The 24,036-nt window shown below is 33.5% G+C and overlaps 11 protein-coding genes across 11 annotated transcripts; 5 read left to right on the forward strand and 6 right to left on the reverse strand.

Moving 5' to 3' along the window:
* Positions 1-11: 11 nt before the first annotated feature.
* On the forward strand, positions 12-1,692 carry nmd3 (60S ribosomal export protein; the record flags this gene model as incomplete). The annotated part of the gene is made up of 2 exons (XM_004357628.1): positions 12-46; positions 147-1,692. The coding sequence occupies 2 exons, from the start codon at positions 12-14 to the stop codon at positions 1,690-1,692; spliced, it is 1,581 nt and encodes a 526-aa protein (XP_004357685.1).
* A 206-nt stretch (positions 1,693-1,898) lies between these two features.
* DFA_02202 (uncharacterized protein) lies at positions 1,899-4,550 on the forward strand (the record flags this gene model as incomplete). The annotated part of the gene is made up of 3 exons (XM_004357629.1): positions 1,899-1,993; positions 2,078-2,196; positions 2,299-4,550. 3 exons carry the CDS (start codon positions 1,899-1,901, stop codon positions 4,548-4,550), a joined length of 2,466 nt encoding a protein of 821 aa, XP_004357686.1.
* A 116-nt stretch (positions 4,551-4,666) lies between these two features.
* DFA_02203 (OTU domain-containing protein) lies at positions 4,667-6,650 on the reverse strand (the record flags this gene model as incomplete). Its single annotated transcript, XM_004357630.1, has 4 exons — positions 4,667-4,933; positions 5,008-5,151; positions 5,216-5,667; positions 5,735-6,650. The coding sequence occupies 4 exons, from the start codon at positions 6,648-6,650 to the stop codon at positions 4,667-4,669; spliced, it is 1,779 nt and encodes a 592-aa protein (XP_004357687.1).
* Positions 6,651-7,050: 400 nt separating this feature from the next.
* On the reverse strand, positions 7,051-13,313 carry DFA_02204 (P-type ATPase; the record flags this gene model as incomplete). Its single annotated transcript, XM_004357631.1, has 7 exons — positions 7,051-8,446; positions 8,510-9,731; positions 10,345-12,496; positions 12,563-12,661; positions 12,733-12,895; positions 12,978-13,214; positions 13,288-13,313. The coding sequence occupies 7 exons, from the start codon at positions 13,311-13,313 to the stop codon at positions 7,051-7,053; spliced, it is 5,295 nt and encodes a 1,764-aa protein (XP_004357688.1).
* Positions 13,314-13,564: 251 nt separating this feature from the next.
* Positions 13,565-16,456, reverse strand: ddx31 (putative RNA helicase; the record flags this gene model as incomplete). The annotated part of the gene is made up of 4 exons (XM_004357632.1): positions 13,565-13,891; positions 13,970-14,454; positions 14,541-14,812; positions 14,898-16,456. 4 exons carry the CDS (start codon positions 16,454-16,456, stop codon positions 13,565-13,567), a joined length of 2,643 nt encoding a protein of 880 aa, XP_004357689.1.
* A 437-nt stretch (positions 16,457-16,893) lies between these two features.
* Positions 16,894-18,231, forward strand: bkdB (3-methyl-2-oxobutanoate dehydrogenase; the record flags this gene model as incomplete). Its single annotated transcript, XM_004357633.1, has 3 exons — positions 16,894-16,959; positions 17,045-17,399; positions 17,507-18,231. 3 exons carry the CDS (start codon positions 16,894-16,896, stop codon positions 18,229-18,231), a joined length of 1,146 nt encoding a protein of 381 aa, XP_004357690.1.
* An 85-nt stretch (positions 18,232-18,316) lies between these two features.
* On the forward strand, positions 18,317-18,889 carry DFA_02207 (uncharacterized protein; the record flags this gene model as incomplete). The annotated part of the gene is made up of 1 exon (XM_004357634.1): positions 18,317-18,889. The coding sequence occupies one exon, from the start codon at positions 18,317-18,319 to the stop codon at positions 18,887-18,889; it is 573 nt and encodes a 190-aa protein (XP_004357691.1).
* A 106-nt stretch (positions 18,890-18,995) lies between these two features.
* DFA_02208 (uncharacterized protein) lies at positions 18,996-19,987 on the reverse strand (the record flags this gene model as incomplete). The annotated part of the gene is made up of 3 exons (XM_004357635.1): positions 18,996-19,022; positions 19,219-19,332; positions 19,367-19,987. The coding sequence occupies 3 exons, from the start codon at positions 19,985-19,987 to the stop codon at positions 18,996-18,998; spliced, it is 762 nt and encodes a 253-aa protein (XP_004357692.1).
* Positions 19,988-20,168: 181 nt separating this feature from the next.
* Positions 20,169-20,684, reverse strand: dlcA (cytoplasmic dynein light chain; the record flags this gene model as incomplete). The annotated part of the gene is made up of 3 exons (XM_004357636.1): positions 20,169-20,197; positions 20,321-20,542; positions 20,648-20,684. 3 exons carry the CDS (start codon positions 20,682-20,684, stop codon positions 20,169-20,171), a joined length of 288 nt encoding a protein of 95 aa, XP_004357693.1.
* Positions 20,685-20,893: 209 nt separating this feature from the next.
* On the forward strand, positions 20,894-22,599 carry DFA_02210 (NOT2/NOT3/NOT5 family protein; the record flags this gene model as incomplete). Its single annotated transcript, XM_004357637.1, has 3 exons — positions 20,894-21,828; positions 21,914-22,298; positions 22,327-22,599. 3 exons carry the CDS (start codon positions 20,894-20,896, stop codon positions 22,597-22,599), a joined length of 1,593 nt encoding a protein of 530 aa, XP_004357694.1.
* A 626-nt stretch (positions 22,600-23,225) lies between these two features.
* On the reverse strand, positions 23,226-23,372 carry DFA_02211 (uncharacterized protein; the record flags this gene model as incomplete). Its single annotated transcript, XM_004357638.1, has 1 exon — positions 23,226-23,372. A coding segment is annotated over one exon (147 nt), but the record flags the coding sequence as incomplete, so codon positions are not given.
* Positions 23,373-24,036: the final 664 nt, after the last annotated feature.

The following is a 24,036-nucleotide window of genomic DNA, read 5'->3' on the forward strand; positions in this document are numbered from 1 at the left end:
AACATATAAAAATGCAATATATTCCAACACAAAAAGAATCGCACATGTATGTTTTTGATATTGTTAACATCATGTTTACCTTTTTATAAATATTGACAAATCTCTCTCTCTCTTACAATTTACTATTATTATTTAATTTCTTTCAGATTATGTTGTATATGTGGTGTTTTAATAGCAGCCAATCCATCAAATATGTGTGTGGATTGTATTAGAAGTCAAGTTGATATTACAGAAGGAATACCCAAACAATTGATGGTACAATGGTGTAGAGGATGTAATAGATATCTACAACCACCAAATCATTGGGCAGCATGTGAATTGGAGAGTAGAGAATTATTGACATTGTGTATCAAACGTATCAAAGGTTTAACCAAAGTAAAGTTGGTTGATGCCGGTTGGGTATGGACTGAACCACATTCTAGACGTCTCAAAGTTAAATTGACCATTCAAAAGGAAGTTTTTGCATCTGCCATTCTTCAACAAGTATTTATCGTTGAATTTGTTGTCTCTGGTCAACAATGTACTAGTTGTCAACGTCTCGATGCCAAGGATACATGGAATGCCGTCGTTCAACTCCGTCAAAAGGTAGATCACAAACGTACATTCCTTTTCCTCGAACAAGTCATCCTCAAACACAATGCTCATTCGCAAGCACTAAACATCAAGGAACGTAGTGATGGTCTAGATTTCTATTTTGCCAACAAGAATCATGCATCTAAATTTGTAGAATTCATCTCTGCCATTGCACCTGTGCGTTCAAAAAAATCAGAGCAATTGATTTCTCACGATGAACAAAATAACACTGCCAATCACAAACACTCGAATTCCGTCGAAATCGTTCCACTCTGCAAAGACGATCTAGTATGTTTGCCACCAAAATTAATGACATCGCTCGGTGGTATCGGTCCAATTGTACTAGTCACCAAGGTATCAAATGTAATCCACATTATCGATCCCAACTCGTTGCAAACAGCCGAAATCTCTTCCACTAGTTTCTGGAATACTCCATTCCGTGCCATCACTGGTTACAAGCAAATGATTGAATTCACCGTACTCGATGTCAGTCTTACAGGCGAGAGAAAAGGAAAGTTTGCTTTGGCCGATGTTCAATTGGTGCGTAGCTCTGATTTTGGTGTCAATGATAATACATTTTTCGTTCGTACACATTTGGGTCATCTATTTAATGCAGGTGATCTTGCACTTGGATACGATCTTTCAACTGCCATTTTCAACGACTCTGACATGGAAGCAATCGGAAAGCATCGTAGTGCAAACATTCCAGAGATTGTTTTGGTTAAAAAGACTTTCCCAGTGACCGATCTCAAACAACGCCATTGGACCATCAGAAACATGAACAAGGAAGGTCAAGAAAACATCAGAAAGAACGACGTTGAAAAGGCTGAACGTGATCAACAAGACTTTGTCAGAGAAATTGAAGAAGATGCCGACATGCGTTCAAAGATCAACATTTACAAACAAGGAAACGCTGCAGAGATTCTCAAACAACGTATCAAACATAAAAAGGATTCCGGTTACGAAGATCATGAAATCAATGAAGTCACTTTGGAAGAACTTTTGGACGAGATGGATATCAACGATCAAGATTTTGGTGAAGCCGATGAAGATGATCAAGATTATGAAGACGATGAAGATTATGATGATGATGATGAAGATGATGAAATGATGGAATAAAAAAATAAATAATAAATAAATATTCTTTATATACAAATATATATTGAGTTTTTAGGGGTGCTTGTTCGTTTTCTTTGGCGCCTTTTTTCATTTCAAAAAAAGTTTTTTTTTTTCTTGACCATATTTTGTTGTAGTGTTGGATAATTGATATAACATTAATATATATAATAGAGAGAGAGAAAGAGAAAGAAAGATTGAGATGAATAATGGTATCAACTAGTCAAAAAGATCAAGATTCATCAATGTCCCAATCAATAGTGGAATTTGAATCAAAATATTCAAAACTTTTAACACCTTTAAAGTATGAAAGAATAGTATAGCAGCGCTTGTAGTAGTATTTGTTCAAAAATGTGTTATTAACCATTGAAATCTTTTGTTTATTTAGAGAATTGGCAGATAATTGGAACATCGATATATCTGCAGAATTGGAAGATTATTTACAAGATTTGACATCGGTCACATTCACATTTGATGGTAGTGGAAAGAAGTTTAGTTTTGCAGAAGGTTAGTAGTAATAATAATAATAATAATAATAATGATGATTATGGTGGTTTTATTAACTTATTATTCTTCTTTTTCTTTTTTTTACTACTACTACTACTATAGCTGCATTGGTAATTCAAGGATCTGCTGTTGTCTATAGTAAAAAAGTAGAATATTTGTATAGTTTTATTTACCAAACTCTTGAACATTTACAATCAAAGAGAAAGAAACATAATTCCTCAATAGATAGTCAAGGAAATGATCGTGATACCAAAGTAAAAGATACAATACAATCTGATTTCTTTGAAGATCTAGAAGGTACCTTGGAGGAATCTGATAATATAGATCTCGATGACCAATTATCTTCTTCTTCGACGATTGCTATCACTGGTGCCGAAGATCAAGTTGACAATATGGCACAAGGTGACTACGATGATGACAACAACAACAACAACAACAAAAATAACAACAAAAACAAAGACAGATCAGAAAGACGCAGAACTCTCAAAAATCAAAATTTTGATTATGACCATGCTCAACTAAACGCATATCACTCAATAATCATGAACGAAACACCATCAACCAATTCATCCAACTCGGCATCTGATAATATGGCCAAAGAAAGTAGTGTAGGTACGAGTAACCCAAATGACGCCACTACAAGCAAATCTACATTTATGATGAACAAGAGCAGAGTAACAAAAGATGGAGCTCTCAGTCTTGGAGTAAGCTTGGGATCAGATTTGGATCATTTTGAATCTCTTGGTCAAATAACAGACAAAGTGGCAACTGGTTCAAAGAAGCAAAAATCGTCTGATGAGTCACTAGAAAATAATGGGATTGGTATTGCCCCAGATATTGAAAATGATTTCAACAACAACAACAACATAGAAAATAATAGTGACAGTTTTCCAAATGATATCCCTAATGGAGGGGATGACCTAACGGACAATTTGGTGGTAGACACCCAAATTGTTGAAGAATCAGATGACGACAATGGTGATATTTATGGTAATGATGACTATGGTGGCCATGAAACAAGCGACGACCCCCCAAGTGATGTTGGAGAAGAAGAAAAGGCAAAAAACAACAAAAGACAGGAAAAAGAAAAGGAAATCGAGAAACTAAAATCAAAGATCAAAGCAATTGCAAATCCTTGGTTATTATTGGACCCACACGAAGAATCTACAGACGAAAAGCCATTTAAAAGAGGAAAGGCCTTCTCGCTCCCCGTTCACAGAAAAGGACCCAACCTATCCTCGAGCAAACAATCAGAAATCCAATTCAAGTCGGGAGATTTAATCATATTTCCAACAGAAACATTGGCACTGAGAGGGAACTTTTTCAAAGATTTATCCTATCTCTACCAAAAGAATATCAATCAATCAAGAGGTGCTAGATTGGCTTTAATTCATCAAGTGGAACGAGCAAACAGGAAAACTCAAGACCAGGATCAATCTGCTAGCACCAATGTGACAGAACCATCTGGTCATCATGATGATACTGGCTTGGTAGATGACTACCTCATTGATGAGGCAGAGGAAGAATACAATAACAATGATCATGGTGGAATCGATAGTGATTCTGATGATGGCGGCGGTGGACTGGATATAGCAGCAGGAGAGAATGGTTATGATGGGGATTCGGATTTGCCATCTTATGATTTCAGTAGAATTTCAACTACAGGAGAGGATGATTTTGGCAATAGATATTACGATACAGACTACACTAGTAGCGGTAGTCCTGAAAAATCGTATGAAGAAATGTGCAAAGAGTATATTGGAAGCTATTTGGATAGTGCAAAACAACTTTTACAAGAGACTGCACTCATGCAAAGATTAAATCAATGGAATAACAAAATCATCCCCCTTCTCGAAGAACAATCGTCCCGTCCACCATTTGACATCCAATCATATAGCACTGGTATAGTGTCAAAGGCTTCATCCATTTTCAAAGATAAATGTCACATGGACCAAGAAGACAAGCTGACAGACGCTACTATTGGCGAAAAAAACAAAGAATTGAAACAAGATTCCCTCATTTCCTTTAAAGAATTGGTTGGACAAGAATATTCTGGCTATGAAATATGCAGAAAGTTTGCAAGTTGTTTGCAATTGGCAAATAGTGGAAATTTGGAAATCATTAGCAACAAAACAATGGACAATCTTTCCTTTCATCTTTTATCAAATACACCAAAACATGGACACGAAATTGGAGACTTTACAGATTATCAAGACGATGATGATTCAACTAAAAAAATCACAAAAAATAAGGAGTCAGAGTCAGAGAAAGAGTCAGATTCTGAATCAGACTATGAATCAAAACCAAAACCAAAACCTAAAAAGAAAAGGCAACCATTAAAAAAAAAGGACTAATAAAAAACTTTATTGAAAAGGGTAGGAGAAAAATTCAAGTATTGATCTCTTACTCCAAATTTGTATATTTTTAAAAAAGGCTAGTTATGGTTTTAGTACATCCATGAACAAAAAGTTTATGGTTTGAAACAAAGTGATCCGTAATGGAACTCTGAATAATGGGACAAGAGGAATACTTTTGTATTTTCAATCTTGGTGGGAATAATTTCAATAAAGAAATGGCTTGTGCTCTCTACCGATGATATGATACTAATCTTTGCTTTGTAAATCTCTGCTGCTGCCAAAAGTGTCAAGTGATCACCCCAAATTCCATTCTTTGACATTTCATTACAATAATCTTCCCAGCTACCATTTACAAATTGACATAAAGTTGCTCCATTTGGCTAAAAATAAATAAATAATAAAGAAATAAATAAAGTTAATAAATAAATAAATCTCTGTTATTATTTATACATACAAAAGAAAAATCCTTATTTTTTCGGAGCCAATCGACTATAGTTTTTCTAACATCTTGACTATGGTTTAAATCATCAAAGATTTGGTCAGACAAGGCATGCATTTGACAATTTCCATCACCTGGAATTTCTTTACTGTTTTGAAGCTAATAAATAAATAAAACTAATTGTTAGGCTTTTGTATTTTTGTTTGTTGTGATTAAATCTTACCATATAAAGGTCCAATCTTTCACTTAATCTTTGCTTGGCGATTTCGGCCTCCTTTGATTCTTTTGGCTGAGTCATGCTTAGAAGGATAACAGAAGAGATGAGAAGTGAATCATTGTTCATATATTTGGGAGCGCAACCTTCAATAATTTGCTTTTGTTTAAATTCATTGTAAAGCGATTGGTTGTTTTCTTGTTGAACTTGTTGTTGTTTTTGTTTTTCTTGTTCCCGTCTAATTTCTTGTTCACTCAATCTTTTTTGTTCAGAATCAATAGATGACATTAGTTCCTTGTACCAACTTTTAGAGCTGTAGGGAGCAATATCTGGATCAGTTCTTACGAGATTTGCTCTTTCAATACGATTGAATGCATCATTGATGAAAAGCTGAATCCAACTTTGTGCCTTTTCTTCAATACCAAGCAAACAACAAGTTTTTGCATAAACAAACCAATACTCTATTGGAAAAAAAAAAAACATTAGTCTATCTATCTATCTAATATTATTTAAAATTATTATTCTTACCTGGATTATTAATAGGATCCTTTTCAAATTCCACAAGGTAAGATCTATTTGATTGGTTCAATAAATCGTTTAAAATTGAATAGATTTTCGGATCAAATGAATGATCGTTTTTAAAGTTGAAAAACTGAAGAGAATCGATTCTGTAGACGACTTGATGGTATTTAAAGAAAGAGTAGCAAAAAGAACCAAAAGAATATCGAAAGGTTGGGATGTTTGGGTTCTTTTGGACGAGAATTTGAAGGTTTTCATAGATTTTGTTGGAGTAATTTAACTTTTCTAGGTCGCTTGGTCCTTGAAGTGTCCAATGTCCACAGTGAAGAAGTGAGAATAGATAGCGTTGGTAGCTAAGAATTATATGAGGTTGAGCATCAGCATATGCAAGTGGTTGCGGTGATGAAATAAATATTGATCTTAATTGTTTGAGGCATTCCAACTCTTTTTTAAAATGAATTATTAATGGAATATCGAGTTGTTGGATGATGCTATTATTAATATTTGGTGGTTGCAATAGTTGTTGTTCCTGTTGTTGTTGTTTCAAAGCAAATGAAAGTTTTTCAATCATCAAGGCACAGACTGAAAGATAGATTGTGATTATCTTGGAAAATCTTTCTTGGTTGCAATGTAAGCTCTTTGCGACAATAAGAGCTGCAATACCATCTATGTAGTATTGTAAAACATCGATACGAGTAGGATTGACAGGGATTGGTGGTGCCTTTTCCCTTGGAAGAATAAAAGGGATCAGACCCGATTGAATGTGCTGACCAAACTTTATATTGTAAACAGCCTTTTCATATTCTTTTGAGGTGGGCAATGATAAACTATTAAAGTTTGATGCATTTTCACCGATATACAATTTCTTAAACGTTAGAAATCGATCATGTAACAATCCAATGTTTAAATCTAATTTATCATTCATTGTTTGATAAAAATGAGAAAGAAGAGGAAGTGGAGGAGGAAGAGGAGGAAGAGGAGGAGGCTGGTTATTATTATTATTCTACTGTATTTTGATTATAATATTATACTATAGAGATGTAAATGATGAGATGTTATTGCTGCTGATAGTTATTAAATACAAGTAATACAGATATATAGAGAGAGAGAGAAAAAAAGAGATAGATAGGTGTAAACTACTACTACTAGATAACAACAATAGTGTAATTTTTTTTTAATTAAAATAGAGAGAATTTTTTTTGAAAACTTTACCCCCACACAACCACTCTTGAAAAAATGGGACAATTTAAATTAAGAAAAAAGGAAATGTTTATTTTAATTTATTTATTTTATTTTTCGGGGGGGGGGGGGTTTTGTTGTTGTTGTTAATCTCTTTTAATTCTTCTTGTTGAAGATGATAAGAATAAATTGACGAGAGATTTTCTTATCAAATCGAATGGAATGATAGAGAGAGAGGCAATGATGACGACGACCCATTCATTGAGAGTAAGTCCAACAGTACGTAGGACAGAACCACCGATATAGGTAAAGACGATTTGAACGCAAAAGATGAAAAAGATGACTACAATGAAACCCTTGTTATCGAGGAGATGGTCAAAGAGGTTCAAACGATTGGTACGAACATTGAATGCGTTGATGACTGCCAAAAAGATGAAAAAGGCAAAAAAGGCGGTAAGGAATACCGGTTCCGATGTTACACCATCTCTTGTAAAGTAGGATTCAACCCAGTCATTGGTGAGGAATGCAACTGACATAATTGAAATGTATGGACCACCTCCTAGGATTGAGAACCACATACGAGGGGTAATGATATTTTGGTCACGTTTGATTGGTTTCTCCTTCATATAACGATCGAGTGCTGGTTCACCTCCAAATGCCAATGCTGCCAATGTATCCATGACAAGATTGACCCAGAGTAATTGGATCAATGTCAATGGGAAATCAAAACCCATAAATGGTCCGAGGAATACGATCATAGTCGATGCAACATTGATAGTCGATTGAAAGACGATAAACTTTTGAATTGATTTGTAAATGGTACGACCATAGAGGACTGCTTGCGTAATAGAGGCAAAGTTATCATCGAGGATAACGATATCGGCTGCTTCTTTTGATACCTCTGATCCAGATCCCATGGCAAAACCAACATCGGCATGTTTGAGAGCGGCACTGTCGTTGACACCATCACCAGTCATACCTACGACCTTGTGGAGATCTTGAGACACTTGTACGAAACGAGTTTTATCCGATGGAAGAGCACGAGACACTACACGAAGATGTGGAATCATTTCTTTGAGACGATCGTTTGATACATGTTGTAAATCCAAACTGGTCATGACAACACCTGGTTGCAATTCTTCACCTGGTTGAATAAGTCCAATTTGATGAGCAACAGCAATTGCAGTTTCCTTTTTATCACCGGTGATCATAACAACTTGAATACCAGCATTCTTGGCCAATTGAATCGATGACTTGCTCTCTTCTCTAATCTCGTCGTGTACACCGACAACACCAACCAAAATAAGATTGTTTGGCAAGCTTTCACCTTCTTTTAATGCCTCTTTGGCAACGGCTACAGCAATGACTCTGATACCTTGTTCCGATAGTTTGTTCATTTCATTGGTCAATGAATCGATATCTGAAATAGGTTCAATATGGCCATCTTCATTAAAATGTGATGTACAATGTGAAATAACAATTTCTGGTGCTCCCTTTAAACATGATAATTCAATTTTACCTGTTCCTAATTTTTGTGAACATCTAAAAAAAAAGGTATAAATAAATATATAGTCTATTTTTTTTTTTTTTTTTTTTTTTTCATACTTTAAAATACCAAGAGGAGGTTTACCAGATGGACCACCAACTTGAGGAATACTAAGAGTAGCAGCAGAATACTTTCTTTCAGAATGGAATAAAACTTCTCTGATGATTTCAACATCAAAGTCGGCCATTAAAGATTGCTTATCAAGGAATTGTAAAAGGGCCTTATCAGAGGCATTACCACCAGCGATTTGACCATCTTCATCAATGACAGAACTTGTTGATTCACGAACAGCAAATGAAAGTACATCTCTCAATTCTGTTGGAATTTGATTGTAACCCCTGTAGGTGTGACCTGAACCAGAGATGAATGTACGTGGCGTAAAAGTACCCTTGGTAAGAGTACCAGTCTTGTCGACAAAGAGAATATCCAAACTACCGGCAGTTTCGATACCCAACAACTTTCTTACCAAAACCTTGGCTTTGAGGAGTTTACGCATATTGAGTGATAGGACAATGGCAATCATCATTGGTAGACCTTCTGGGACGGCAACGACAATGATGATGATGGCGAGTGTAATAGAGTTGACAACGTCACGTAATACGATTGGATAGTTGGAGACGTATTGTTTAATGAGAGGCCAGTTGTAGTTTTGATCCATAACCAATTGCTTAAAGAGGAAAGAGACAACGATAAATGAAGCACCAATGTAACCAATTGTAGAGATACCATCGGCAAGGTTGGACAATTTAATTTGGAGTGGTGATTCACGTTCGTCAGCCTTTGAAAGTTCAATAGCCAATTCACCATACAAAGTATCGTTACCTACACTGTCTACGAGCAAGACACCTTCACCGTCTTCTACAACAGATCCTCTAAAGCAGAGATAGTGATCGGCAAAGTTGTTTTTAAAGGATGGTTGATAGTCCTTTGGTGCAACAATCTTTTTCTCCAATTCACTCTCACCGTTGAGTGTCGATTGATTGATGTAGAGTTCACCTGCAACCAATTTACCATCGGCTGGTACCTTGTCTCCTGCTTGCAATAGAATATAGTCACCGACGACTACATCAAATGCATAGATTTGTTGAACATGATTTCCGTTTCTAAAGACATTGCATTTGATACGTGATGCCTTTTCTTGGAGCTCTTGGAATGAGTTTTCGTTTTTGTACTCTGAGTAGGTAGATACAAAGGTGGCAAGGAATACTGCACTAGCAATACCTACTCCTTCAAACCATTCTGCATAACCAAAAAATGCTAATGCAACAGTAATAACCAATGCTATACAAAGAATATGAATCAATGGATCTTGAAAGTTCTCCATCAGTTTTTCAATAAACGATTCTACTTTTACTGGTGGCAATGTATTGGCTCCATATTTCTTTCGGCTTTCCAATACTTTATTATCTTCAAGTCCATGAAAATGATATTTTACCATGTCTAGTTAGTTTTTTTTATTTATTATTTATTATTACTATTTATTTATTACTATTATTATTATTATTATTATTATTTTACTACTACTACTAAGTTGGAGGGAAAAAATATATAAATAGGTTCACTGTCTCTCTTAATAATATAAATACAGAGTATATAGAGAGATATATAAATATATATGTATATATGTAATGGGTGTTGATGATACAAAAACATTACACGAAGAACATCGCACGTCAACAAAAATTAAAAAAAAAAATAAAAAAAAAGAAATTCATAAAAAAAAACCCAACCCCGTTTGCATCGTCACTCGTCCGAATTAATAAAAGAGTTTGATGATTCACAAAGCTTTACCGTTATTTTATTTTCCCAAACAGATTTACAGACTTTTTTATTTATAATGCAGACTGTACAGTTACTTTGTTTTAGAAACATTTTCTATGTACAATTGATTTACCATATTCTTGGTATTCTTGTCTAGTTATCCATTGATCAGAAAATGTTGATAAATCACCCAATACCGATCCACCACACCACACACTGTGCTCTCTATTGTCGGGTGCTGAAATTTTAACGGGCATGTTGGTTAGGTGTTCGAGTTCTGCTTGAAGTCTCTGGGGAAAGCCATTTGCTTTGGTCGATCCACCAGAAATGACAATATTTTTGTACAATTCCTTTCTAATGTCAACATCGCAACCCATGATGGATTCGTGCAAGAGTTGTTGGACACCTCCTCCACCTTGGATATCCATACCAAGCAGAGAAGGATTGAAAAAGGGTTCATAACAACGGAATCGTTCATTGCCAATGCTCAGCACTTGTTTGTCTGGCATGGTATAGTCCACTTCTTCTGTCACTGGTTGTTTCATAGAATCGACATAGTCCATAGAGACAAATGATGTTTTTTCTTTAATATCTCTAACTATTTCTCTCTCGGCTGTTGTTGTGAATGCGTATCCACGTTCTGTCAATAGTCTCATCAAGTACTCTGTTATGTCTCGACCACCTAGATCCAATCTTTTGACATTGTGTGACATGCAATAACCTTCGTAAATGGGAACAGTATGACAAACTCCATCACCACAGTCCAGTACGGTTCCAGTTGTTCGTCCACTGGCGTATAGTGACAAAACAGCTTGAATAGCAATATAGACGGCTGGGACATTAAAGTATTCCATCATAATTTCCAACATTTTTTCACGGTTTGCCTTTGGATTGAGAGGTGCTTCTGTGAGAATGACAGGATGTTTTGATGAATCGACTCTGAGTTCATTTGTGAATGTGTACTCCCATATAGTTTCCATATCGCTCCAATTGGTAATGATACCATGTTCGATTGGGTATTTTATCGAGAGAATACCACGTTTTTGTTGTGCTTCGTCTCCAACATATTTGTCCTTGCCCATACTCTTCATTACGTTTACATGTAACGGATATCCAACAATTGATGGAAATACACAACGTGGTTGGTCTTCTCCTGCAAATCCTGCTTTTACCACACCTGATCCATTGTCAATAACCAAACATTTTTCGTTGATTGACTGTAGAAACTCTAGATTTGATATTTTCTTTGCCTTTGAGACTGGTGGAAGTGGTGGAGGAGTTGGGAGATTGTCTTGTAGCGTAGCTTTTGATATTGTCATTGGTACAACAGATTCAACAACAGGTGGTACTTGGCTTTGTTCAAACGATAGTTTACTGGTTTGTTCCCATAGTTTATCCATTTCATCGTCTGCAGCTGGTGGTAGTACTGTTGAGGTGGTGGCTGTGCTACTTTCAAGTATAAAGAAAGTCCATGGACTATCTTTAACTTGATTGTGCTCCAAATACACAGCAATAGCGTAACCACCGGCTACAGGTGGAGTATACTTGACAGTATATGTACCATTGTTGTTGTCCTTTACATCTCCATGTATTTGTATTCCAGGTGGACCTTGAATAAAAGCATAAAATTTATCTCCACCAACCTTTCTAACCTGTCCCTTTGAATCTCTAGCTTCAATCGTAAATGTGCTAGACAATTTTGGTTGTCCTTGCTCCAATCCGTCACCATAACAACGACAATGCAATGCGTCTGTTGGTAACGATTCTTGTTGTGGTTGTGCAATATTTGCAATAAAAGGACTGTTTTTGATTTGTGTATTTCCTAGATAGACAGCAATGGCATATCCACCAACTTTTTGAGGTCGATAAGAGACATTATATGAACCATCATTGTTATCCTTTATGGTTCCATAAATCTGATCTCCAAATTGTCCTTGAATTAATACATGGTATGTATCTCCGCCATTGGTCATCTTTTGGTTGTTGGTATCATATGACTGAATAGTAAACAATGAATCTTGTGTCAATGTACCACTCTTTAGTCCAGGTCCAAATACTTTGCAATTGTTGGCATCACAATTTGCTTTTTGAATAACAGTTGGCACTGATGGGAATTGTAAATCCAATGACGAGGGTGCAGTGGTGGCTGCTGTAGGAACTGATGGAAAATCTAAAATAGAAGAGTCAATGGTACTGTTTGTTGGTGTTGATGGTAATTGTTCTGCCAATGAACTAAGACTAAGATCTGGAATACTTTGTTGTAAATCTACAAGTGGTGGTAATAACTAAAAGAAAAGACAAAGTTAGACCACAAGTTTAAAATAAATTTTAGTGATGTGTAAAATATTTACAGGTGTCTCCCAAGCAATATTATGCTTTTTGGCAATGTTACTTAGATAATAATTGATGAGTGAATCCTCTGGTGGTTTGTTTGATAATCGGTGAACAATCTAGAAAAAAAAAAAAAAAGAATAATTGGTAAATTAAATTGAAAAGGATTAAATAATATATAACAACATACTTTTGGATTAATACAACAACAATCTATACATTCTTCTGGAAACTTCTTTCCAAATTTTTCAATTAATCTTTTTCTAATTTTGTACAATTCTACTTGTTTTTCTAAATATGGTGAAGCAAATATGATACTACAAATTGCTTCCTTTAGATCAGGTGGACATATTCTAAATATAATAGACAAGACAGATTAATATTAATCAATCAAAAACCACTTAAACTCTTCTTCTTCTTTCAAAGATTACTTACTTTACACCTTCTAAAGCTCTGACTCTATTATTAATAGTTTCACAATAGATGATAAGAATTCCTAAAACCTCTGTTTGATAGTCTTCATTGATAACTGCAACAGTTTTCACGCGTGCTTGATCTTCTTTACCCAATGTCAATAACTCTGCAATCTCTTTTTTGTGTAGATTACCTTGCTCAATATTTTTGTTTTTGTGTAATAATAATCTACTGCTTGCTAACTTGAGAAGTAATCCCCTAAAGAGTGATGATTTAAAAAAGAGGAGTGTAAGAAACTTTGTGAGAAAGATTCTTTTTGTACATCACATACATGTTATTTGCAGTAAACTTTGTCATGTTTCTTCTTTAAAATTTAAATAAAAAGTATAAGTAATAGTAGTGGTAGTAGTAGTAAAATAGTAAACGAGTAATATAATAATCAGTATTATACTATTTAGCAATAGTATTAATCCTGCGACCCCAAGTGAAGAGTAAAAAAAAAAAAATAATTTAAATTTTAATTAAAAAAATATTTTTTGTTCAAAGAAACTTTCGAATCCTGGAAAGCTAGTGTAATAGTTTTTATTTATTCTCTTAGCTCGAGATGATTAAAATCCAGCACTTTTAATCTTTTTCAAGGGTTGGATAGGTGCTTGAGTTTTTGGTACAACCTTTGGTAAAACGTCTGTTGCAGTTGGTGGTTGAGCAGCAGCAGCAGCAGCAGCAGCAGCACCTGCTGATTCGGTTTGTTGTGTTTCTCCACTATCGATTTCATCATTTGTCCTCTTTTTCTTTAGATTTGTGCTTGCTGCAAGTCCATTTCCAAATTCATCTGTCTGTTTATAATGTTTCATTCTATAATCAGTTGATCTCTTTTCCTTTTTAGCGTCCTCTTCCTTTTTATGTTGTTTCTCTTGTTTTGATGTTATTTTATTCTAAATAAATATAAATAATTTAATTTGTTAATATTATTATTATTTATATATTTATATAAATATATATTTTTAAATTACCAATTCAGTTGGAGTTTCACGTAAAGCAAAACTTTTTGAAATGTGACCAAGATGTAAACTACCAATATGAAAGACATATTTTAATTCTGCTCTATGGGTAGAGTAGGCTCTAAGATGTGACTGATATGCCAATCTAGCAAGGTCACGTGCTCCCTCATCTTCCAGGATTAATCTTTCAAGAATCAATTGTAGATCATGAACTTGTGATTCCAATTGAGTTGATCTTTTTGTTTTTTTTAGTTGACCATCTGTCGAGTGATAAAGACTTTGAAAGATTGTAGTAACATTCATTTCTGATGGGTCAATACCCAATCTTGCCAAATGTTGAACATATTTCTTTTCCGTTGGGAGAAGGAATATAATGGCAGAACCCGTGTGTCCAATACGTGCAGTTCTACCAATTCTATGTACATAGTCTTTGGTATCAGAGCATGGATCATATTGAATAATCCAATTAACTTGTGGTAAATCTAATCCACGTGCAGCTAAAAATAATATAAAAAATAAATAAAAATAAATCAAATCTATTAGTACCTATTATGATTTTACTACTAAAAATTGATTTACTTACCAACATCAGTTGTTAACAATATACCCTTTTTAGCTTTTTGAAATTTGAAAAAGGTATCGGTTCTATGTTTTTGATCAATTTCACCATGCAATTTAAAAACTGGAGTGTCAAACAAATCAACTTTTTCTTTTTCATCGTCATCATCATCTTGGTCTTGATCATCTTTTTTCTTCTTTTTGTTTTCCAATTTTGCATTTGTAAACAAATGGTAATGGAAATCTACTGAAGAACAAGATGAAAAGAATACTATCATTTTTGAATTTCCTGTTGAACTAGAAGGAAGGAAGGAAGGAAGAAGAAAAAAAAACAAAAATTAGAATAGAATAATATATTTTTTGTTTTTTTTTTTTAATTTACATTTGAGATTGAGTAGTTTTCCATTTCATAAAAGAAACTAAAGCAACTAATCTTTCCTTTGCTTCAACTTCAACATAATATTGATCCAATTGTTTTGGTGCTACAAGGGTAGAGTTTTTCAATAATGTATCCAAAGTTGTTTTGTCTCCGTCTTCCTTTACTGTAAGTGTTTGTTTTTCGTCCATTTCGTCGCCATCGGCTTGGTCATCAACCATAATGTCTTGAGACTTGTCAACAGCAACATAAACAGGTTTATATAGAGATAAATTTGCCAATCTATTGATACCCTCTGTCAAAGTGGCAGAGACCAATATATTTTGTCTGTGTACAAATGGTGATGTTGGAATGCTGGTGGTGGTGGTTGTAGTTGCAACGGTGGTATCAGTATTGATTGTAGCTGGTTTTAAAATCTTTGTTCTATTGATATTTAACAATTCAATGATGGCAGTGATATCCTTTTCAAAGCCAAGATCGAGTAACCTATCAGCTTCATCCAAAACCAAGAATCTAGTTCTAGCTATTTTAAAGGATTGAGTCTTTCTAAGATGATCCAACATTCTACCAGGTGTAGCTACAACGATAGATACACCTTTTCTAAGACGTTTCTTTTCCTTGTCTCTACTTTCACCACCCATGATTGCACCTGGAATGATCCAATGGAATGGTTTTAAGAGTTTCTCCAATACTTGATAGATTTGAATAGCCAATTCTCTTGTTGGTGCAATGACAATTGCATATGCACCTTCTTCACGAGTAATTCTTTTTTCATAAGATGATAATATCTGTATGATTGGTATGAGATATGCTAATGTCTTTCCACTACCAGTTTGTGCCTTCATCATAACATCTCTGCCTTGGAGTACATGTGAAATAGAGGAGGATTGAATGAGTGTAGGTTGTGTAATCTTCATATTGTTGATCAAGTTGTCGGTCATTCTCGATGACAATGATGTAATGTCTCCAAAGTTTGATCCTGCTGTGAATACTTCTTTTGAATCGATATGTGACTTTTTTGGTTCGACTGATGGTAATGTTGGTTTATAACTTTCATCTTTGTTATGTATTCTTGATCTTTCTACTTTAATAAATTTATTATTATTTGTTTTTTTGTTATTAATATTATTATCGTTTGTTTGAGTGTTTGTTTGTTGTTGTTCTTCTTCTTGTTTGTATCTAAACTTTTGTTGTGTTTCTATAGTTGTTGTTGTTGTTGTTGGTGTAATTACTTTATTTCTATTATTATTATTATTATTATTATTATTATTATTATTATTATTATTATTATTATTATTATTATTATTATTATTATTATTATTATTATTATTATTATTATTATTATTATTATTATTATTATTATTATTATTATTATTATTATTATTATTATTATTATTATTTTGAAGTATTGGTTTTCTTATTGTGGAGGTTGTTGTTGGTGTTGTCGATGATGATGATGATGATGTTATTGTTGTTGCTATTGTTGGTGTTGTTGATTTTAGAGGTTGTACCTTCTTTTTTACAACTAAATTTAATTCTAATCCATCATCTTCGTCGTCCATCATTTTATCAAGAGGAAATATTTTTTGAAACAAAACAGATAATTAAATTATTATAAAAAATGTTTACCCTTTTTTTACCACCACAAGATTCTGCTGAATCGCCAAACGAATGATTCGTCAAAACGAATAAAAACAAAAAAAATTAAAAAAAAATGTTTTTAAAAAAAAAAGGTGATGAGACAAAGAAGAAGAAGAAATTTCAATACTGATATTAATAATAACAAAACATTTACTTTGTTCAACAGCAAGCTATCAACAGTAGTAGTAGTAGTAGTAGTAGTAGTAGTAGTAGTAGTAGTAGTAGTAGTAGTAGTAGTAGTAGTATAGTATAGTATAGTAGCGTAGTAGAGCATCAACAGAGTTTAAACATAAAAAGGTTTCACCCCCCACCAAAGCTCCTTTTATTTAACGACATACTATATATATATACATAAAAAGTGATGATGCTTTCTAAAAACTTAACTCAATCACTTCTCAGATACACCTCTAATGGTGCTATAACTAAAGTATGAAATATATATAACTATTTTTAAATTACTTATTAACAAACACTTTCCTCTTCCTCTTCCTTTTTCTTCTTCTTATCACTAGAATGCATCATCACGTGGATTTCATACTAGTAAAGTATTATTAGCAGGAGGACCATCAACACCAATAAACTATCCATCATTAGAGATTCCAAATGCAGGAGAGACACAAAAAATGAATCTTTTCCAAGCCATCAACAATGCAATGGATATTTCGCTTCGAACCGATGAAAAGGCATGTGTCTTTGGTGAAGACGTTGGATTTGGTGGTGTTTTCCGTTGTTCTGTTGACTTGCGCAACAAATATGGTGCCAAGAGAGTATTCAATACTCCTCTCTGCGAACAAGGTATTGCCGGTTTTGCAATTGGTCTTGCTGCTCAAGGTGCTACTGCTATTGCTGAAATTCAATTTGCTGATTGTATGTCTAAACATATATATAATATATATACATACTATAAGGTTATTATAATTTCTCTTTTATATTCACACACTCTCTCTCTCTCTTTTTTTTTAATTCTTTTTTAGATATATTTCCTGCATTTGATCAAATTGTAAATGAAGCAGCAAAGTATAGATATAGATCAGGTGGACAATTTGATTGTGGTAGTTTGACATTCAGATCACCATATGGTGCTGTTGGACATGGTGGACATTATCATTCACAATCACCAGAGAGTTATTTTGCCCAAACACCAGGTCTCAAAGTGGTTATGCCAGCCACACCAATTGAAGCCAAGGGATTGTTATTGGCATCGATTCGTGACAAGAACCCAGTAGTCTTTTTTGAACCAAAACTTCTCTATCGTTCAGCTGTTGAAGATGTACCAATTGGCGACTATGAAATTGAACTTGGTCGTGCTCGTATTGTACAAGAAGGAAGTGACTTGACATTGGTTGGTTGGGGTGCACAGATGAAGGTTTTGATGCAAGCAGCTCAAATGGCCAAAGAAAAGTTGGGACTTTCTATCGAATTGATCGATTTACGTACCATCCTTCCATGGGACGTTGAATGTGTAGAAAAGTCTGTCAAAAAGACTGGTCGTCTTATTATTAGTCACGAAGCACCAAAGACTGGTGGATGGGCAGCAGAAATATCATCAGCCATTCAAGAAAGATGCTTCCTTCATCTCGAATCACCAATTCAACGTGTTTGTGGTTACGATACTCCATTCCCTCTTATCTTTGAAAAGTTCTATCTTCCAGATCACTTAAAGAATTTCGAGGCTATTAAAAAATCAATTAATTATTAAAAATAAATCAAATTTTACGTCAAAAGACGAATCATTTAATGAAAATGCAGAGAGAACTTTTGATTATTGATTCAATAGTATAGATATGGAAAATAATAATAATAATAAGACTATTGTAGATAATATTACTTTCTTGACTAAAACAGCAGTAGCTACATCAGAAGGAGAAGGAAAAGGAGCAATTGTAGTTGGTATCAATGAATTACCCATCACATCTTCATTCTCTATAAGAATCAATCTTGGTGATCATCAACGACAACAACAATCATATATTTTAAGTGTAGAGTTTACAGTTGACATTGCATTCAAAAAACATAAATGTTTATTGTATAATGATGTAGTAGCAGATCTGCTGACAACAAATACAATAACCATCGATTTACCAACACTTCAACAATGCTTTGTACGTGATCAATTAGATCCTATATTCTGGAACAACATGTCTTGCATTAATATTTCTCTAAACGACTCTTCCAACTCTGATAAGAATATCTACAAAATAACAATGCCATGTAATCTATTCAATGCTTATGACAAAGAAACAGCTTTGAACCAAGTTTTATGTACAATCTATAATCCCTTTGACTATAAATTATCATCATCATCATCATCATCATCATCATCTACTACTACTGCTGCTGCTGCTACAACATCATAACAATAAATCATATTATTGTTATATATATATATATATATATATATTTATTTTCTCAACTCTTCTTTTGATAATAATAGTTGTAATTGTTGATTATAACCCAATGTTTTCAAGTCTTTAAAAGTCTCTGTAGAATCTTCAATGGTTTGATTTCTATATGGGACCCATAAAAAAAAACAAGGTGATATTAATAATGTTTCCAATGTTTGTTAATTGGTTCTGTCTTACACATATAATTCAACAAATCCGGTAAAAGTTAATCCCCTTTTGTTGGAGTGGTACGATTTAATTAATTGGTTTACGGATTGTCTATCGAGTGGCTGGCCATTTACTTTTTTCGTATAAGATTGTAATTCCTCTGTACTTAGAGTATTATCATGTGTAATATCAAATCTATCAAATATCTCTCTAAGTGTTACAATAAACTTTTTGGTAACTGCACCATTCTATAGAAATAAAAAAAAGTAATTAATTAATAACAAATATGATAATCACTTGAATTTTTGAAATACCAACCTCGATTAACAATGGTACATTTAAATCGTTGTGTCCAGTTTGGAAAACGTGTTCAAATTCGTCTTCTGGGTTTGAGGGAGCGTCCGAGGAGGAGGAAGCTTTTTCCATCTTTTCCTTGAGAGCATCACGAAGCGTTTGAATACGTTGGTCATTTTCTCCTTGAGAAGCAATCTCTGCTTTGTCTAAAAATCCTACTGCCTCTATAAATTGTTCTCTTAATCCTGCAATATAACCCAATCCAATCAATGCATCAACGCAATGATTGTCGACTGTTACTGCTTGTTCAAACAATTCGTTTGCGTTTTGAATTAATTTAAAGTCTTCCTCATCTTGATCGTCTTCCTCCTCTTCGATTGTATCACATTCTTGAATTTTCTCCTTTTCTTCTTCATCATTCTCTTCTTCTTCTTTATGTTGTTGATGGCAATGTTTGGTGCTGCTTTCTGTTTCTGTTTCTATTTCTGATTTATTCTTTGACAATATTAATGAAAGAAGATCATTGGCACGATTACATAGAATCAATGCTCTGTCTATTGGTTCGATTGAGGATGTAGCAGAGGTTGAGCTCATTGAACTATTTGGCATTGTTATTTAAAAATTTTATATTATTATTATTATTACTATATCTATATTACTATTACAAGTGCTTTATCTATTTGAGAGAAATACTCTCTGAGATTCGGTCGTTTTTTGTTTTTGTATTTTTTTTTTTTTATTAATTATAATAATAATAAATAATTAATTTATTTGCATCCAAACACACAAACTATACAATACATTGATTTGTTTTCCCATCTAAATGAACAACTTCCATCAGTATTATTATCCCAAAGACAAGAAGATGCTGTGTGAAATCCTGCGCCAACTTTTTGAAAGATGCTACATTGTACTGTTGTTTGTAAAAAGAGATATTAATACAATCGCTTGTCGCTTGATTATTTAATATTTGAGACATACCAATATATTTAAATGATGATGATGATGATGGTGATGAAGAAGAGGAAGAGTTTGTTTCTTGAAGCTTTTTAAGAGTATATTCGATAACAGCTGATGTCCATTGGGGTACTTTATTGTGTTGATAGACTGCATTTTGAATAGAGGCATCCACTGCCTCCTTTATGATTGACATTACATCTTCAACTATAAATTTACTATTGTCTTGTTGCTTTGAGTAGAATGTAGTGGGAAATTATTAAATATTGATAATAATACTAGTAAGATACACGGCTTTTATAATGTATATACATACACTTGATGTTTCGTTTAATGTAGAGTCTGTCATTATTGTTATTTTGTTCTTTGTGTTTAGGGGCTGAATATTTGCTTTCAAAAATACTTGTTGTTCTTTTTTTTTTTTTTTTTTTTTTTTTTTATTCTTTTTTTTTTTTTTCAACACCCTTTTATTGTTGTTCATTTCATTTCACAAAAGATACATAAAAAAAATAGTATAGTAGAAAGAGAGAAAGAAAAGAGACAACAAACACATTTGTTATGAATATTAGATCACCAACTCTTCAAAATCCATCATCGATCAATTCAAGTAATGGTGGAAGACCACCCCATCACAGTACTACACCACCTTTACAATCATCACTTGGTGGCCCAACAATGCTCAGTGGTAATGCACCAACCAACCCAAATAGATTAATCCCTTCATCTCTAATGTCTGGGGGTGTATCTTCAATACCATCTGGAGGAATTGGAAGAGTAGGAGGAGGAGGAGGAGTAGTAGTAGGAGGAGGAGGAGGAGGAATAGGAATGATGCCTTCTTCCTCTAACCCTTCATCTTTTGCAAGTCAAGTTCAAAAAGGATTACATTATGGAGTTGGTGGTGGTGGTGGACAACAACAACAAAAAGATAATAGTAACGATGCCTATGACCCAAATGATTTCCCAGCACTTTCGAGCAGTTCTTTAATGAAAAAAAATACTCCTTTACAGTCTTCCTCTCCTTCATCTTATCACCCTTCACCAATCTCAATGTCCTCCAATACATCAATTGCAGTTGGTCCAACATTGTCTCCGTCACCAATTGCACCTTCAAATACAATCTCACCGTCCTCATCAATGTCACAACCAGGCATGATATCCTCAAATATATCTAATGCACCCACTACAGCAGCTGCCATTCTTCAAGCAGCGGCTTCAACATCTTCTTCTTCTTCTTCTTCTTCTTCACCAAATGCAACACTAAATCAGCCAGAGGGTGCTAGCGAAAGTGAAAAAGGTATTTATTCAATGCTAAAATCAAAGGCATCGAGTACTGGTGATACGGTATCATCTACCGAGAAGCAACAACAATCAAATGTACATAAATATGGCTTATTGGGATTATTAAATATAATCAAAACGACAGATGTTGATCTTAGTACCCTCTCGATAGGAATTGATCTAACATGTTTGGGATTAAACTTGAATTCTTCTGGGTAAACTATAAAATAATAAAAAAAAAAAAAAAAAAAGAAAAAAAGAAAATAATCAAACAAACTAATAATATTATTATAATTTTAGAGATTTGTATAATACATTTGGTTCACCATGGTATGATATTCCAATTAGTCGTAAACCTGAATATTATTTGCCATTGTGTTATAGTACCCCTGGGCTTGACACCCCATCGAAAAAAATCTGTTTGTTCACTTATGAAGCATTGTTTTACATATTCTATTCAATGCCAAAGGATATATTACAAATACAAGCAGCAATGGAGCTATACGATAGGGATTGGAGATATCACAAAGAAGGCAGAGTTTGGTTGACCAAGGTACCCAACACTGATTTTCAAACCACTCCACAATACGAAGTTGGCAGTTATTTTATTTTTGATGTCTCAAATTGGGAGACTGTTCGTCGAGATAATTTTGTTTTACACCATAACTTGTTGGAACCAAGAGAAGTATTGGTCCAACAATTATTACTACAAGCAACAGCAACAGCAACAGCAACAGCAACAGCAACAGCAACAGCAACAGCAACAGCAACAGCAACAGCAACAGCAACAGCAACAACAACAACAACAACAACAACAACAACAACAGCAACAACCATCACTATCAACCTCCAACCCATCACTACAAACTACTTCGTCGTCGCTCAATTCACCAATACCAATGTCCTCATCTGCGCCATCATCCTCTTCTATATTATCTCCAAATGCAGTTATTGGTTCGTCATTAAACATTGTTGGCAGCAATTAATAGTCAATTAATTGTATTAACCAAATTAAACGACAATCACAACAATAATAAACAACGACAACAGTTCATAGCAATTGATGATTGATATATGACAAACATTAAAAACTAGGCAAATGATGAAACAAAACCAGAAAGGACCAAATGATTTACCACTGGTTTATCTTTTGTTTTTGTAGTAGCATGGCATGGTGGAAAATATCACAGATATGGATCCAATCAATAATGGTAATAGATATCCATCTCTGCTTTTTTTTTTTTTTTTTTTTTTTAATTTTTCTTATCTTCTAAAGTTTTGGTTATCATTTGTAATGATTAGGTTATATTTTTTAATCAATTGGAAGATGGTGGTTAATAAAAAGAATCTGTTGAACCATTAGTCACAATATTTTAAGAACAATAACTATTTAATTAATTTAATAAATTTATTAATAAAGGTTGTTTTTTTTAATTCTTTTGTTACCACACCATGATAATATCTATATGAAATGGAGTAATGCTCCGAATTTTGTTCGATGGCCTCGAACTGTTCGTTGTTCGGCTTGTTTGAAAGGTTTTGCGATCGAACAAACAGGGTAAACCGAGCAACCAGTTCGAACACCGAACAAACAAACAAAAAAATTTTGGAGTCAAACATGAGTCGAACTCGGTTTGTTCGATGTTTGTGATGTCGAACCCCTATTATACCACTTAGTTGGGGTGATTAATTCGAACATCGAACAAACAAACAGACAAGACAACGCCTCGATCTCAAACAGCGAACCGAACAAACGTCTCTAAAAATAAATAGTGTCGAACTCGATCGAACTCGATCGAACAAAATTCGGAGCATTAAAATGGAGTCATCAAAGTTTTAAATCAACAGAGTTAAACCATAGGATTTTGATCAATTTGTCACCAAATATTAATAAAATTGACAATCTCGATATATTTGTAACAAAGATCATTTTTTTTATTAATACATTATATTATTTGATCTAAAATAGTATTAATAATTATGTAAATAGGTATAACAATGTTTCTAATGAAAAAAAGTGTAAAAAGATTCAAAAAGTAAATAATTTAATTTTAAAAAAAATTGAATAAATTTTAAGAAAAATTAAATTGATATTAATATATTAGAAGTAGTAAACTAATTATAGCGTCAAATGGTATAGTTAAGGAGAAAGTATTTAATTAAAAAAAATTCAAAATTATATTTTGGTCAGGTTTAGATTTTTTTCTCTAAGTATGAAATTTTTTGTGGTGGTCTAACAAAAATGGAATAAATTTTAAAAAATTATTTTTAAGAAAAATCAAATATACTAAAATATACTAGAAAGAGTTAACTAATTATAGCGTCAAATGGAAAAGTTAAGGAGAAAATATTTAAATTAAAAAAAGTTCGAAATAATATTTTGGTCTTATTTTTCATTTGTTTTTTTTTTAAGTATGAAAATA

The sequence above is a fragment of the Cavenderia fasciculata genome (assembly GCF_000203815.1).
Source record: "Cavenderia fasciculata unplaced genomic scaffold Scf_Dfasci-G-b-126g04.f1-5, whole genome shotgun sequence".
NCBI lineage: Eukaryota > Evosea > Eumycetozoa > Acytosteliales > Cavenderiaceae > Cavenderia > Cavenderia fasciculata.